Here is an 18,080-nt window from a genome sequence, read left to right as displayed (position 1 = left end):
TCGTATTGCATAACAAGTAGTTCAAATTTTGTAATGCTATATAATATTAATTTAAATATTGTTAATTTGAATACTCTAACTCTTTATTTATCAATTTGTAACAGGATGGCCCCTCCCACGCAACATCAGTTGTATCCCCTTCTTGAGGTGGAGTACGACGACCCGCACCGGGCACACTTCTTGACTGACACCGACGCAGAGGTGCCCTTGCCTCCTTTGAGGCCCCGCATACACACCAGGGCGCACCAGTGGGATGAGCATTACGCGCCATACATACGGCGTCCTGGCTTCCTCGAGCTTGTCCGTGTTGTCAACTACGGTCTTCCGCCCCTTGACCCAACACTACTTAGTGCAACTGTAGACAGGTACAAGTGCCTTCATTGTACGTAAACATTCTTATAACAAATTTGAGGTAATTAACAGTTGTTCTATTCTTATAACAGGTGGAGGCCTGAGACCCACACGTTCCACCTACTTACGGTGAGATGACCTTGATCATGCAGGACGTGAATGCTATCTTTGGCCTTCGGTTGGAGAGACTTTCAGTGATAGGTATAGTTGACAACGATCGTTGGAGGGAGCTGGCGACTCAGTTCACTGGCTTTCTTTCACCGGACGACGAGGTTTCTAAGAAAAATAAGTGAGCAATTCAAGCCTATTTAATACTTGCATCGCTTTTCTACAGCCATCGGGGCTCATTTTCTTTGGTGAATTTCAGAAAAAGTTCCGGTGTTTCGTCGTCGTGGATCACAGAGCGCTTTGATTACTGACCCACAGGCTAATGAGGCTTAGATCGATAGGTTCGCTAGAGTGTGGCTCCGGCACTTTCTTGGTGCTTTCCTATTCCTAGACGTCTCGGGCAACACCATCAGCTGGATCTTTTTTGACATACTACGCTAGCCATGGGATAACATAGCGGTGTACAGCTGGGGCAGCGCAGTCCTGGCATGGACGTATCTAAAGCTATGCGTTGCCTGCCGTCGCACCTCAGGGTATGCGAACCTTTGGGGTTGCTCCTACCTACTCTAGGTTTGGTGTTGGAAACGATGGCCCGTTGGGAGGCCCCTTGTTACTGGTTTCCCTTCTTCAAGGCAGTTACATATGATGAAATTATTATTAGCTAATTCATTATCGTGTTCAATGCAGCATTGGAACGAACATGATACACTCTCTATAGCTCTGTATATCTGGACGCAAGCAGAGTTAGTTAGAGGGAATGCGAGGCGCAAGTACAGGGAGTACACGGACTGTCTCGACGTCCTGACACAGCACCAGGTTACGCTCTCTTTACTGTCATACACGTGTCTTGTTCGATGTACACTATATCACAACCTAACTCAATTACGAAATATTCAGGTGCATTGGTGTCCTTAGGATGCTTCGGAGCTCCAGGACTATCTGAGTCCTGTCACTAAGGATGAGTCGGACGAGTATCGCTGCAACGTCCCTCTTATTTTCTTCCACGTGGTCAAGATTCACTTGCCCATCAGGGTTTGCAGGCAGTTTGGAAGAATGACAGGCTACTCACCACCGCTTTACTCCACCAACCAAGAATTACACGGGTGTGTTATCGATTAATAACAAAGCTATAATTCAGAGGTGTGTATGGTACAACTAACAATCGTTTTGTTGTTGGTATGACCACAGGAAGAGGTACAAGACCAAAGATTGGTATGTGACACACAACGCGTACATCTAGTTGTGACAGACTAGGGACCGACAGCCGGTCGATGCGGGTCCCCCACACGACCAGCACACCTTCGACGAGTATCTGCGGTGGCTTCACAGATCTACGAGGACACGTATCAAGTTCCCGTACACTGAGGAGGTGATTGACGAGGACGACGAGGAAGATGTGATCGAAGATGTGTACAATTTGTTATCCACTAGGGACGACACACAACTACAGAGAGCTCCGCTTCAAAGATACGTGGTAAGATACTCGAATTGTACAATTTGTTATCCATTTGGTATTAAGTATGTATACTAAAACTGTCCAATCGCGTTTCTGTTCCCAAGCGACACAATTGTCAAGGCTGTCCAACGAAGCAGCGTTTTGGCTTCACGAGTCTAGAGGGCAGGGGCCAGGCGTTCTCGAGGCTTTTGTGGAGGTAAACATAAACTTGTCCATTCCGAAAATATTTCTTTAGTGCATATGCATTTGGGAAATGCACCAACTTTAACGTCTATTTATGCAGGAGGTGAAGCGGGGCTATAGGAAGCTAGCTCAGAAGTTGAGCTACATGAACACTCCTTGGGTGGAACCCGATTACCCAGCGCGGTCGGGTCGTCTTCTGGCTCTTTGAGGACACCAGCCGGCTCTTCTCAGCCGGTGATGGGTGTCGCTTCCGCTGTGCGTACACCACCACATTATAGCGTTGGAAAGGACCCTGCAAACGAGGACGACGACGATGACGACCCCCCCGGGCTTCCACATACAGCACCACCAGTGGGACCCTTGGCAGCAGAACGAGATCGCCATGTCTTAGCTAGGTGGAGCCCCGCTTGGTACCCAAGGAGCGTCACAGATAGTAACAAAGGAAGTTTATTTAAATACGTAGGCTCCATAAACTAACGATCATAAAGATTATAAGTAATCGTGCATATCATATACTTATAGGGTACGAGCCGTACGCACCAGCAACGCGACCACACCGACGTTGGCTACACTCCCAATGTGTTGCCTACAAATCCGAAGAGACAGAGGCGTTCGAGGATCCTTACACCCCTGGGACTTAGTTGGTTATGTCGAACGAATATTGTCGTCCGAAACTTGCAGACTTAGTTGGTTATGTCGAATTTATATCGAACTTATGTCGAACCAATGAAAATGTTAGGGGCTCTTGTGTTCTTGCCCCTACTTTGATGTGTAATTGTGATTTTACCCTCGTTTTTCGAACTTTGTGATTTTGCCCTTAACTGTTCACAAGTCAACGCGATTTTGCCCCTGGTCAACGGTAAAAACAGGGGCAAAATCGCGTTGACCAGGGGCAAAATCGCGTTGACTTGTGAACAGTTAAGGGCAAAATCACAAAGTTAGAAAAACGAGGGCAAAATCACAATTACACATCTGTATAAGGGGCAAGAACACCATTTTCCCAAAATGTTATGTGCAACTTGTCAACTTGTGCACATACTCTATTTATTTGCTTCATATTCATTTCAATGCGTCGCGGCACTTGTAGTTGTTCAGCTCCCGTTCAATTGCAATTGAGGCTAGTCGGCTTCTGTCTGCGTCTAGGTCCTGCCGCGCCGTGAGCTATGGCACGTCAGTGCCGCGCCAAGATCGGTGGCGCGGCAGACTTTGTCACGTCACTGGTCAGCGCTCCGGTCATCGTCATGTCATCCCTCTCGCCGCGCTATCATGCATGGCGCGGCACAACCGTTTCACCGCGCCAGGAAAATAGGCGCGGGCAAAAGTGTTAGTTTTGGAGAAAAAATAAACAATATTAGATTTAAAATTAGTTTAGAAAAGTGTTAAAAAAAAATCGCATTTGCAGATTTGAATGATGGCCAATCAACTCTGGCAGCTGCAAATCAAACTCGGTGCAATTGCCATGCAGTTCAGTGGAGGTAACCTGTGCCTTCCACTTCCACCGTCTAGTCCCTGCAGCTGCAGTTTACCAAAGGAAAAGGTCTATCTATGCAGATTGAAGTTGATTTAGTTGCAGAGGTTCACATCTGATAATCTGAGTGACGTGATGAAGAAGATCATTTGACCCACACATCGGCAGTATATATGATGCCGTTCAGATGACGAAACCTAGGTTACTTTGCATTTCATTTGGTGGCCTTTTCTGACCTTTTGCACGTGTCGAAAAGCGTATGTACCTAATTGCCCTCCACTAAAATAAACCATGGATCCCGCTCGGAGTATCACTAGATTGATTTTCTCCAGTACATTAAGTTGACCATGGGAATTTACTGTTAGATAGAACTCCTTGAGGATAAATAAATTTGCAAATAGTGCTAGTTGCATGGAAAGTAAGTGTAGTGTTGGTGCCAGTCACAATCTTAAGCCACCACTCAATTTGGACATGTCAATGTCGGTAACATGTTGTATGAAAGCATTATGAATTCAAGAGTGTCATAAAGTTCAGAGTTGTATGTATATTGGTGTTGATGCACCTATGATGTCACTCACCCCCATCCTCCTGAATGGCTAAGTTTATTTATGCATGCCAAGTTACTCCAAAAGATCCGATCTTATCTATACTCGGCCTGTTCGTTGGTTGGTTTCTGGGCTGATAAGCCCAACTGGTGCTGGTTTGTTGTAAGAGAAAAACACTGTTGGCTGGCTGATAAGCCCTAGCTGAAACCAACAAGCGAACATGCTGACTGGTAATCATATACCACATCACTTGCATGGCGTTGGCATGAGGGGCAGGCTCCGGAAGCTGGGCAACGAATGAGGAAATTTCCTCTGCATCAAGTAAACTAAACCAGCTTGAAAACACCATTGACATGGAGCTTAATTTGGCACTCACTCTGTTGCTATCGTCTGAAGCGTCTTTGTCCTGAACAAATAAAAAAATCTAGCTTCCCAACTTGCCCAAAAAATCTAGCATCGATCGGCAATTTGGCATAAAAATACTCAGCTCATTTTCAGGCAGCAGATTTAAGATTTCCAGGAAGGGAGGCAGCCCTGCCCCATCGCCGCTAAACAAATGTGAAACGTTTCAGGTCATGATCCTGTTGATTGATTGCTTGTTGCCGGCAATCACATTCACAGGTCACCACCTGATTCTTCAGTTTATTGCTCGCTCGGAAACTGAGTATCTGCCGAACGATTTCAGTCCGTACAACTTGCGAATTACGCGCCGGCTTCATCATATATTCAGCTGTGTTTGTTTGTTGCTGAGCAGACAATGTGTGCAATGTTTATGCGTGCGTCATTATTTGACAGGCACACAGTACCTTGTTTATTTCATCAGTAGGCTGCTCATGACAACGCCAGCCAGTTCGATCCTGCTGTCACGTCACTGCTACGCTGTGTGGCCTTCTCCAACGCTGTTTTTTTCACTTGTAGTCCAAGAGCCACGTAGGATCGATAAAAAAATAGGTGCTCTCATAGTGGCCTGCAGAGGGTAAGTATGCTTGGAAGAGAGAAGATAGTCCATGCTAAAAAAGAGGAGGGAGAGTAAATAAATGTGAGGCATGATGAAAGAAAAAAATTTATGTGCAAACCACGAGTAGTGATAACTTGCATCGTGTGAATAGTAGTCTCAGCATTTACTAGTCTATATGGATCACTTTATTTATACTAGAACTACTAAGAGTGTTAGCCCTGCATAGTCCCGATCAGAGCATGAATTGGTACAGGCAATCTGGCATAGGAGTATATGTCAAGCACGTTCAGACATACGGATGAGGGTGCGAGAATTCAGATAGCACTGCATGTGTGTGTCAAAACTTGAACATCAAGATAATTCAGACTGTTATAACCATCGCCCTGTTCGTTTGGGCTTGTTTGGCTTATAAGCCGTACTTTTTTAGTCAACGAACAATATTTTTCTCTCATATTAAATCAGCCAACAGTACTTTCAGTCATAGCTTATCAGCCAAACAAGCCCAAACGAACAGGGCGCATATACGTTAACATCATGTTTCAACCAAGGTTCCTTCCTTGCTTGACTTATATAAATGCATGAAATAAGTGGAGTAATATGCACTTCAAAGCTGTTAACGCGCCGAAACGTAGTACTAAACGCTAGTTTCAGATCAAGTCAAGGACACCAAAGTCCAAAGGACAGGGCAGGAAAACACCGAGCAATTTCAGGTTTGACTCCTGTGTGCCAACTGTCCTTATCAATCGGTCAGCCAACTCTAGGATAAGATCATAAACAGCTACAACGTAGTTTGCTGTAGATAACACTGTACCTGCCATTTCATTTCTATCTCTGAAGTTCGTTGTACAATGTTACTTCAGTATTTGATCCTGAGCAAGGGCTTCAGTCGATTCTCTGTGTGTCACCTGTGTTCAGTAAATTCAGTAGAGATTGGCCAGAGATCAGAGATTCCATTTGCGGTTGCTACTTTTTCAGTAACTAAATCCACACCTTGTTCCAGCGAACTATTTCTGACATCTACTCCTATTACTACCGCTGGGTTATTTCGGACAAATCGCAAGTTAACTGACGCAGATGTTCTAGTTTGAGCAATGTATGACGCCATTCTTGTGACGATCCTCCGGTGACTTCACAACGCATTTGGTTTGGTGCCTTCTGCTGACCTCGCGCAGGCGATAGAGGGGTATTGAACGACCCTGCGCACCGGCCTGTTCGCTAGTTGGTTTCTGGGCTGGTTTGGACTAGCTGATGCTGGTTCGTTGTGAGAGAAAAATACTGTTGACTGGCTGGTTTGGGCTGGCTGAAACCAACAAGCGAACAGGTGACATGACTGATTCTCCCACTAGTTTCTCACGACAACTTTTGGGTGTTAATTTTGGAAACCCGAATTACCGGACATGAACTTTTCGTGTAACCCTTGGATGTGTGTATGATACGCCGATGTTGCCACATTCCAGAACAAAAATTAAATAATGTCTACCCGGTGATGTGTCAAGAACATATGGCATGACAGTCTAACTGACTATTTTTTTCTCATGATTACTCTGAATGACCAGATAACTGGTCATAGAGCGGCAACTGATCATCAAATGATGCATATTTAATGATTTGTGACCGTGAAAAATCAAAACCATGTGACTAGCAGATATGGCTAGATTTTGACCTATTCCTTGCCATCTTGATATTATTAATTGGAGGCCTCCAGCAGAGACCCACGTTAATTGTTATAAAACATGCTAGTAAAAAAAGATACAGATTAACAGTAAGAAACATCTAGCCACTAATTTGGCCTTTAATCATCATCACCCAAAAGAGGCATAGGATAATTACCCCCACTTCTGCTATTATGAAAATAATAAATAAAGTAAACACCACAAATTTGCAACAAATTACCCACTTTTGCCATTATCAAAGATAATATCAAGTAACCACTTTAATTTGTGTCAAAATTATGTAAAAAAACTAAAATATCCATCAAATCTATGTGTAAATTATCAAATCTATGTGATGAGCTTAGGTTATTTTTGGCATGATTCCAGCCGGCTCCGGTTTCCTTGCTACAGTGCACAAAGGAGCCGAAGTCTGAAGCAGAAAATAGTTACTTCACTAGTTCCTAGTTCATTTTTTTTTCTGAAAAGCCATCGATAAGAGGATTGCTGGGCATATATTAATAGAAAAGGGCCTAGTTTATTTTAAGAAGAGAGAGAAAAACAACTCCTCGCTAGGAGTCAGAATTAGACCCACCTGAGCTCTACCAAACAAGGCCAGGTGAGCTAGAACGCATAGTCTACAAGTCATATGCTACTAGTAGAAAACACTGATCAAAAGAATCACTACCGGAAACTGGCGATTTGCCGAGTGCCGAGGCTTTGCCGAGTGTATTTTATCGGGCACTCGGCAAAGACCGTGTTTGCCGAGTGCCAAATAAAATACACTCGGCAAACAAAAACACACGGCAAAATACGTCTTTGCCGAGTGTTTTTTTCTGGCACTCGGCAAAGATGTATTTTGCCGAGTGCCTTTGTTTTGGCACTCGGCAAAGAAGCTTTTTGCCGTGTGCATTTTTTTTGCCCTCGGCAAATCTTTTTTTCGAAGCAATTTTTGAGGCCCTAAATGAATTCAAATGAAAAACTTTTCAACTACAAAGTTGTATAACTTCTCAAGATCTACAAAGTTTATTTTGGTCATTTCTTCATTTGACAAAGCGACAATAACGTTGTTCATAAAATCTACATCTCGCATATTAGTTTCATGAAAGTAGAAGATACATATATAAGATTTGTGAACAATGTTACTACCACTATGTTGGATGAACAAATGACCAAAATAAACTTTGTAGATCTTGATAAGTTATGAAATTTTGTAGTTGGCAACATTTTGATTTGAAATCATCTTGTCATGCAAAAACGACGTTTGAATTTGAAAATTTTAAAATTTGAATTTTTCAAACGACCTCGGATGAAAAAACTTCCTAAATGAAAATTGTAGATCTCCAAAAGTTATGAAACTATGTAGTTGACAACTTTTTGATTTGAAATCATCTTATCATGCAAAACTATGTTTGAATCTCTCAAATTTAAAATTCAAATTTTTCAAACGACCTCGGATGGAAAAACTTACTAAATGAAAATTGTAGATCTCAAAAAGTTATGAAACTTTGTAGTTGACCACTTTTTTATTTGAATTCATTTAGGGCCTCAAACAAGCAATTTACTCTCAGTTTGCCGAGTGCTTTTTTTCTAGCACTCGGCAAAGCCGTATTTTGCCGAGTGCCTATGTTTTGGCACTCGGCAAAGAGGTATTTTGCCGTGTGTATTTTTTTGGCCCTCGGCAAATTAGTTTTTCGAATCAATTTTTGAGGCCCTAAATGAATTCAAATGAAAAACTTTTCAACTACAAAGTTGTATAACTTCTCAAGATCTACAAAGTTTATTTTGGTCATTTATTTATTTGACAAAGCGACAATAACGTTGTTCATAAAATATACATCTCTCATATTAATTTCATGAAAATAGAAGAGATATATATGATTTGTGAACAATGTTACTACCACTATGTCGGATGAACAAATGACCAAAATAAACTTTGTAGATCTTGAGAAGTTATGAAATTTTGTAGTTGGCAACATTTTGATTTGAAATCATTTTTCATGCAAAAACGACGTTTGAATTTGAAAATTTTAAAATTTGAATTTTTCAAACGACCTCGGATGAAAAAACTTCCTAAATGAAAATTGTAGATCTCCAAAAGTTATGAAACTATGTAGTTGACAACTTTTTGATTTGAAATCATCTTATCATGCAAAACTACGTTTGAATCTCTCAAATTTAAAATTCAAATTTTTCAAACGACCTCGGATGGAAAAACTTACTAAATGAAAATTGTAGATCTCAAAAAGTTATGAAACTTTGTAGTTGACCACTTTTTGATTTGAATTCATTTAGGGCCTCAAATAAGCAATTTACACTCGGTTTAGTATAATATATTGGGAACTAAAACGGAATCTAGACACAAGTGACAGTGTGGTGTAGTGGTAGAGGAGGTTTGTGCGCAGCGAGAGGTCTTGGGTTCGAATCCCGTCGGCCACGTAGCCGTGAAATTTACGCGAAAAAAGCCGGAGATGGATGGGCGCTGACCGGTGGGGGCCTCCACCAATTAAAAAAAATTCCATTTTTTTTGGGTAAAAATTCCCATTTTTTTCGGGTTTTTTTTCGGGTTTTTTTTCGGTTCCAACTTTGCCGAGTGCCCGATAAAAGACACTCGGCAAAGACGTCTTTGCCAACTCTTTTTTTGCCGAATGCTCTTTGCCGAGTGCAGCACTCGGCAAAGCCTTTGCCGAGTGCAAATTGGGCTTTGCCGAGTGCCCCTGGCACTCGGCAAATTCACTGAGTCCCGTAGTGAATAGTATACTAGTTTGCACTTCTTTTTCTTGGTAGCGTGTCTGAAAAGTGAAAACTGATCATAGCAGCGATTAATAACCATCAAATTAAAATGGTCCTTGATAAATGCATATTTAATTGGATGTGTCAAAAAATCAAAATGATGTGACTTCTATATATTTTTTTAGAAAAATGGAAGTGTGACTTCATTATGAGTAGCTTACGTGTTTTCTACCTAGTTTGTTGCCTATTACTCCATCTACAATAATTATAAACCTTGTGGAGCTGTCTCAGTGGCAAGTTGGAGACATATTTGGTTCTAGTACGCCTGTCATAGTTTACATGTCTCCTTCATAAGATCAGTGCCCAAAATCCATGTCTGAATTTGTAGATTAGATATACTTCATTGTCTTTCTTGACAGAGAAATATGCCACTCTTTTGAGCCAGTATCTCTCTTGTCAGTTATTCATTTTTATTTCTTGGATGTGTTTCGCATGGGGGGTCCAAATGTCCAACTGTCGCTACTCCTAATACCTTGTCATTTGATGAAGAACCATTTGTGTGATTTTAACCGTGTATGAATTACGCTACTATTACACGCCAAAATCTTAGAGTAGAAATCATTTGTGCGTGTTGGTGCACCAGCCTCGAGTTGGGATATGAACTTACACCTGTGGTCACATGTCCTCTTATAAAATCGGTGCCAAACTCCTTTGAGTCATGTATGTGCCATATTAGCAAAACCATCCTTAAAATCACTCTAAACTTTTTGTGTGTGTGTGTGTGTGTGTGGGTGGGTGGGGGGGGGGGGGGGGGGGTTAATTTGGCCAGTTTTGAAAGCTAAGGTGTGTATGTTGTTTCGTACTCGAGTTCTGGGGGTTTTCAAATTGAGCGACAAGTTTAGGGGGATAGAAGAGGCGAAAACAACAACAACAAAAAAAATACTGTAGCAAACTAGAAAAGAAATGGATTTAATTTCGTGCATAGCTGCCTAAGAGCATGGCTAATAAGCCAGCCGACTACCGACTGAGAGATTGTGCCATGTCACATATAGTAAGTAATACAGCTTGCACATATAATGGACTAGCTATCTAGATCGGCTGTAAGGAATATTTAAGTATTTATTGTTTGTATGCCCGGCGTATGGGATCAGGAGAGAGGCAGACGAAGGCGGGCTGCGGACTTCTTTTGTCTCGGTACCTGCGTTTTAGCCCGGCGAAGAACCAAGCGCCCACCCAGCTCTCTCTCTCCTTTTCTCTCTCCGCCAGCTCAGACTTTTATGACGTGGACAGGCATTATTCAGCGGGCTGAGTAAGCATTACTATACTTGCTCTAAGGACCTTGAAGGTGAAAGCAGGGACATGCCAATAAAAGTACAATGAGTAGGCGCTAGCGCATAGTAAATAACGTGGACTAATCTAGTATTTAACTTGAATGGATTAGCACAAACAAAGTGTGAGGTGATTACCACACATAGTGAGTTAGTAGTGACCCACGTGTAAGTAAAAATTGGAACTGAAAGGTAAGAACAAATTGTGCTGTATTATTACCTATACAGGTGTTAACATCAGAGGAGTTATACTATGCTTTATGCCAGCACGGAGTCGATCGATAGTCAACTTAAAAAAACATGGCCAAGTCAAGGGAGGCAATGGTTTTCTAGAGGAGATAAGGCTAGGTGACAAGCAGCAGCCTAACTAATGGTTGCCCTTCCACATCACACTTCCCTTTTTACCACTAGCAACACTCAATAATCCAAGTCTAGAGATTTAGGCCCTTTTTGTTAGAGGAAAATGAGAGGAGTGGAAGTGTTTTTTTACTGGAAAACAAAATGGCCTTTTTGCTGGGTTGGGAGAGACAACCACATCAGCTGTGGTCCTTGACTGCATGCGAACAAAGCACTTCTGCACTTGGGTTAAACTAATGGCATATCTCCCATGGTTCAGCGATTAATTGGAGTGTGCTTACGTTTGTAACAATAGCTTGCTTGACTACTTCTTACTTGGCTGCAAAGCAATTCAGTATGGAGCTCCACTTAAGTTACCCCCTCTTAGTTCGATAGAAGTCCGCTGCGATAACGAAGAGAAGTGTTTTCCAGTTTTAATTATTTGGTTTTTTATACAATAGCTATCACCCATCAATATAATGTGGGCATTATAAATAAATAATGTATCTGACAGGTATATGATCTTTGCTAATTAACTTCCAAAGAAACTACACGGTTTCTTGGCAGAAGGAATCCTGACGTCGTCCTAGCCAAAATGGTACTGCTTGCTCTCCAGTAATTAGTAATTGGTTAATGAGCGAGGTTGCATCATTGACACTCTGACCAGTCTTTCACGTTGCGTTTACATGCAAGTGACACTTGATCATATACATACTAAAAGCAACAACGTCAATCGACACACGTATGATCTGAGTCAGGCCACATATGTATACGTGCCTTTAATAATTTAGGTATACATATACCTGCAGCGTCCTGTATGTAGTACCAAGTTTCGGAGTCAACCAAAGTATATACATAAGTAAGTGATTTGTGCAATGGATCAACACACAGAGCATTCAATTAAAGGATAGAGGGCACAACAATCAAATTTAGTTTTCTAGGAGAGACTCATGCATATGGTGCGTGACCATGCCTTGATACTGTTTAAAGCAGCCCGCTAGGCTTCTAAAAAAGGAGCGAGAGGTTTTGTCGCCTCCGGAAAGCATTTGTGTTGGTTGTTGCCAGCAGTGTGTGCTCGATGATCGCAGTGTCATGCATAGGCATAGCACACAGAACAATCAGTGGTGCAGCACTGTTGTGAGTTCTTGTGACACAAGCTAGCCAGCAGCAGTGCAAAGGGGAGCTTGGACAGGGCATGCATCTTGTCACTCGTGCGTGTGTCTTGCTGTGTCCCCTACGATCAACCTACGACTACGATATGATCTGCACCAAACCCTGCAATCTAATCCTGCTCCATCTTTCCACACCCGACAGCATATGCCTCATCTCCAAAGAAAAGGTTTCGTGCAAATCCAGCTCTGGTTGATTGCTCTTGTTCTCCTTGTCTAGTCTCAGCTTGTTTCAGCTTATTCTCTCTCATAGATTATTGTTATCATAGTGCAGTTTGCATATATGATCGAGATGCTTCTGGTCTATCTAGTAGCAGTTTTTTTAGGGAGGGAAATAGCTAGTAGCATTGAGCGGCTGAATACATAATAAATTTGTTTGATTCACTTGGATGCATGTAATCAGATCCCGTGTAATTAAATCAGGTCCGAGGCCATGCAAATCCAGCGCTAATCATTACCACAGCTCGACAGGCGGTCGGCGTATGCGTATCTGACACGAGAGCTAGCGTCGAACCAAACAATTAAAGATATATGGAGGACTGATTATCTTGTAACTCATTGCCCTGTATCTCATACCATTTACGTTTGCAGTGTTGGTTCTGAACTCAACAACACGTAAGTTGAAGTAGTTAACGCAGCAGTTATTAGCTAGAGACTAAGTATCTTATTATGGTAGATTTTGAGTATGCTATTAACCGCTATAAGTTAGGGGCTTAGGGCCCATTTGAATCCCTATAGGTAATAGCTACTAATAGTTATCTCGATCCTTTGGATCAAAACAGGTAGCTAGACTGGTAGATAATAACTATCTCACTAGTTGGACCATATCAGATAATAGCAACTAATAGTTATTCTAGTAGCATTTTTCATTAGTTGTGCATACAAACACCCTTTAGCTTATAGGTATTAGCTAATATAGTTAGCTAGCTAATATTAGATATGAGCTATTAGCTAGCTAACTATTAGCAGATAATGAATCCAAACATGGCCTTAGCAAACATGATATAAAAAGAGTACATGTGCATATGCATACATATACCATTATATCATCTAAAAAACAATATATACATGCATATACGGAAGAACAAAGTAACATACTCTTTCTTGTGCAGTGTACACGCACACACCGCCTCTCCATCTATGAGGGTACGTAATTTACAATAGAAGGCATATATGCCTTCTTACACATGCAGATGCAGTGATCTCTTAATAGTAATAAGTAGTAATAATCTACATTAAATATGAAGGGGAATATAGCTAGATGTATATAGTTCACACATGGTGCATGGTGCTCCTGGTGCACACATACTGACATACATATTACAGGGCATGGACAGTGATCCGGCCTACGTGAACGTAAATTGATATCTAGTGTTGTTCCATCTTGTCTTGGCCCTCTCTCGATCGGTCGATCGATGCTGGTGCCGGGGCTGCGGCCTCTCCATCGCACGTAGGCTTCTTATATATGTACACATGGCCTTGCACGGGCACGATCGTCGATCGGCTGATGAAGCATCCACGGGCGTGGGTGTCGATCTGCTAGGCGCCGGCGGCCGGCACACGGCGCGGCGCGGCGCGGGTCTAGACGAGGATGAGAGGTGCCGGCGGCGCGGGGGCGTGGAGGCGACGCTGCAGCAGCAGCTGGCGCTGCTCGGATTCCTGCCGCTGCAGGCGCAGGTGCTCGCGCTGCCGCCGGATGAAGCTCTCCGCGCGCCGGAGCAGCTCATCTGGCGAGATGCTGACCAGCACGTCCCGGGTGCGCCACCCCGTCTGCCTGACAGCCGCCGACGGTTCCGGCGGTGGCTGCGTCGTCGGGGCCGCCGCTGCCGCCGCCTTGGCGACCGCCGAGACGGACTTGCGCACCTGCCGCCGCGCCGCGGCCGTCTCGGCCACGCGCTGCAGCCGGGGCAGCTCCTCGTTGCCCCACGACTCGCTCTTCCGCACCACCACCGGACGCGCCGCGCGCCGCTGCACGATCGACGCCCACAGCGAGTCTATCGAGACGTCTTCGTCGTCGTCGACGGATACAGCAGGCGCCGTCTCCTCCAGGGCCTGGCCATGTCTCTCGTCGTGGGCCGGCTCATCACGTGCATCAGCCACGACGGCCCACGGCGGGGTCGTCGGCGCGTCCTGGACGGCCGGTTTCTTGCGCACGCGGGGGCGGTCGCTTCTCCTGGCCGCAGCTCTCGCCTCCCGGGTCAGCCTCTTGGACGACACCGGCGCGTCGTCCGCACGGCGGCCGCCGATGGGCGCCGCGTGGGAGAAAGCATCGTACTCCGACGAAGACGCGTAGAAGCTGTTTTCTACGGCGCCCGGTACAACCTCGCCGTCGTGCGCGGCCGATGACGGGGCGGCGGTGTCGTCGTTGGCCGCCCTGCCACGGCGGCGGGAGGAGGAGACGAGCCAGACGATGATGACGTTGGCTGTCACCCACAGGAAGATGGGCGACAAGAGGAAGCCGGGGCTGGCAGGCGTCGGGATGTAGTAGGAGCCGGCTGCTTCCGCCGTGGCCGCTAGGATGGCGACAGCGGCCATGGTAGCAACCGCCGTGGCCTTGAGGAAGGAGCTCATCATCATGGCAAATGGAGGGAGTGGTTGTGCAGCTTGGTGTGGTGGTGTGTGTGAAGGGCAAGCAACCACGGTCGAGCGGTTTATATAGTGCCGGGCCGCCGGGGGCTGGACGGCTGGAGTGAGAAATCGGCTTCTGGTTGCAGTCGCTTAATCGCTTTGTTGGGGGCCATGGAGACCTGGACCGCGCGATAGAATTTTTTATTTTTTTAGCCTTTTTTTGAATTTTTTTTTCATAAATATGTCCATGAAGGTGTGATTTCAAAATTTAGACCCTTAGCTCGGCGTCATCGTTGCTGGCGTCGAGCTTACACTGCTCGGCACCATCGTTCCTGGCGCCGAGCTCGGGGCCACGTTGGCGGCACGGACACTGACATGGCAGCCATCTCGACGCCGTGGATCTTGGCATCGAGCTTGGCGCCGTAGATCTTGGCGCCGAGTTCAGCGCAGTATTTTCCTAAACGCTAAACGGTAAACAGTCGGTCACATACCGTTTAGCCATTATTCGGGCAAAACGTCCCATTAAACGGGCTAAACGACCAATTAAACGGGGTAAACGGGTGATTAAACGGAAACGGCGCACCACCGTGTAGCGTTTACACGGTGTTTAAACGGGCTAAACGACCGTTTAGGCGAACAGTGGCGCCAACAATCCTGGCGCCGAGCCCTCTCTTACGTATGGGCCCTCCCTTCCTTTCTCTCTTCCTCTCTCTTTCTCTCTACCGCCCATCACCGTTGCCGCACCGTCCCCGCCCGCGCCGCCGTGTCCGCGCTCCCGCACCACCCCGAATAATGAAAACAAATAATGAAAACAACCGCATAATGAAAAGTTCAATACTATGCCACATTAAACAACACAATAATACTAGAAGTACATGTCGACAGTAGACAACATTGTTCATGAATAAACCATAGAACTAACAAGTCATGGAGACTACTGCGTACAACGAGGCCACTTTCCCTTCCTCAGGGCATCGGGATTCTCCTCCATCGCTACTTTCGCTCGGCGTGCACACTCAAGCTTCTTCTCCCTCTCCTCCCTGTACGCAGCAACACGCCTCCTTTCCTCCTCTTCCTTGTGCTCCTTTTTTTTACAGCCTCCTCTCCGCGTCTCTTCTCCATCATCTCCTTGTCCTCTGTCTTCTACCGCAACAGTTTCTGCATCCATTCCTTGTCTTCAGGCTTGATCTCAGTGTCGATCCACTACTCAAAATCATAGAGCGGTGGAGGGGTCTACAAAAAATGTAATTGTTACAAAACAAAAAAATCATGCAAAATATCATATGACACAAACATCCATTCCTCACCATCTTATTAATGCAGCGCTGACGAAGTGTAGGCTCAAATGCAAAATTGGTACCTCTGCCTATACGTGTTCTCTTCATCGGACTTGGCTACCTTGCAAGGATCGTCGTAAAAGCACATGGGCACTGGAACACCACTAGGCAGAGGCAATGGGTCGAAGGCATTTCCGGTCATCCAGCCATAACTACAATACAACTAATTTCGTTCTAAGAACCGAAAGCAATTAACATTAAACCCTAAACCTAGGGTTTTCCATTTGATGCACAACAATGAACCCATAACATAACAACATGCGCTGTCGTTACCTTGATTTGCTAGCTTTTTCACGCCTTGGCATCCTACGGTTGTATAATACAAATATTAAAAATTGCATGAAACCCTAAGTAATGACGATTCTTAGGTTGAAAAATCCAACTAATATATACCGAATCGATGCGAAAAAAACTAGGAGGGGAGCGATGATACCTTGCTCTCGAAGATCTACGGATCAAATCAAAGTTTTCAAGGTCCAATATACCGATTCGTGAGGTAGGGCGAAGTGGGAAGAGAAAAAATCCAAGAGAGAGGAGAAAGAAGAGAAAGAAGGCTCGGGCAGAAAGGTTGGGAGCGGGGTTAAAACACCACCTCGGCGCTATAGATCCTGGCACCAAGATCTACGGCGCCAGGATCTACGGCGCCAAGCTGCCTGCCGAGTCACTGTCACGTCTGCATCGAGCCCAAGACCTCGGCACCAGCAACGATGACGTCGACAAGTGTAAGCTCGGCGCCAGCAACGATGACGCCGAGCTAAGTGTCCAGATTTTGAAATCTTACCTCTAGGGACATATTTGTGAAAAATTTGCAAAAAAAAGCTACAAAATAAAAAAATTCACACTGCGCGACGGTCACGAGTGATTACTGATTATGATTAATAGTAGTTCGTCTCAAAAAAAAAAAAAGATCAGTAGTAGTCGGTAAAGTGCATTTTCTAACCTTGCACCGCAGTCTGATTTTAAATCATAAACGATGAAATTGGGTACCAAATATACTTCGACTATTCAAATCTGTCAAAAAAATGTTTTTAACGGATTTTAAAGCTAGTTTGCTATTTTCTAAAAATAACAAAAATCTATTTTAATATTTAAAATATAAGTAATTTGTTTTAAATTAGAAAAATACGAAACTAGTATTATTTTTTTTAAAAAATATTATCTATCTACTTAAAGTTATCTATTTAGAACTCTAATAAGTAGGAGCAAGATAAATAAGTTCCAAATAATTACAAACAGACCATAGGAGGGTGTTTGATATCCAGTTTCGTAGTTCAGAATTAAAAATCAGACTGCCGTGTAAGCTGGAGGCGTATGTAAAGGAGTTTTTCTCTTAGTTACTGCACACCAGATAAAGGTGAGGCTACGAAAGCTAGCTCATGTAGACATTTCCATTCCCTGAAATTAAAAACGAGATCACAAGATCAGGCAACAGTCGTCGTTACTCGGAGGACATGAACATGACACGTACGAGTGGAAAGAGATAGGTAGCCACGAAGGATTTTAGTGGCACACCCATACACACACCACTCACACACTCAACACGAGCACGCAAGCAACTTGGAGAAATTCATACATATGAAATGGTAATTCAATTTCAACCGGCCGGGTTTCCGCTGATGAAAGTGTGAAGCTGTGTTTAGTTCGCGAATTTTGGAAATTTGGCTACCGTAGCACTTTCGTTTTTATTTGACAATTATTGTTCAATCATGGACTAATTAGGCTCAAAACGTTCGTCTCGCAATTTCCAACCAAACTGTGTAATTAATTTTTTTCGTCTACATTTAATGCTCCATACACGTATTACAAGATTCGATGTGATAAATACTGTAGCACTTTTTGGAAAAAATTTTAGAAACTAGACAAGCACTGAAAGGCCTCTCTGGTGAGGGTC

General features: G+C 44.0%; 1 protein-coding gene across 1 annotated transcript; it reads right to left on the bottom strand.

The window, feature by feature from the left end:
* Positions 1-13,368: 13,368 nt before the first annotated feature.
* On the bottom strand, positions 13,369-14,886 carry LOC136485231 (uncharacterized). Its single transcript, XM_066482157.1, has one exon. The coding sequence runs from the start codon at positions 14,859-14,861 to the stop codon at positions 13,866-13,868; it is 996 nt and encodes a 331-aa protein (XP_066338254.1). The 5' UTR covers positions 14,862-14,886; the 3' UTR covers positions 13,369-13,865.
* Between the last annotated feature and the right edge of the window lie 3,194 nt (positions 14,887-18,080).

This window comes from Miscanthus floridulus, chromosome 1 (assembly GCF_019320115.1).
Source record: "Miscanthus floridulus cultivar M001 chromosome 1, ASM1932011v1, whole genome shotgun sequence".
In the NCBI taxonomy this organism is placed as follows: Eukaryota; Viridiplantae; Streptophyta; class Magnoliopsida; order Poales; family Poaceae; genus Miscanthus; species Miscanthus floridulus.
The sequence above is the reverse complement of the archived record's forward strand: the minus strand, read 5'-3'. Positions and strand labels throughout refer to the sequence as shown.

Coding starts and splice junctions, on each gene's coding strand:
- LOC136485231 (XM_066482157.1), bottom strand. CDS start 14,861: ATGATGATGAGCTCCTTCCTCAAGGCCACGGCGGTTGCTACCATGGCC.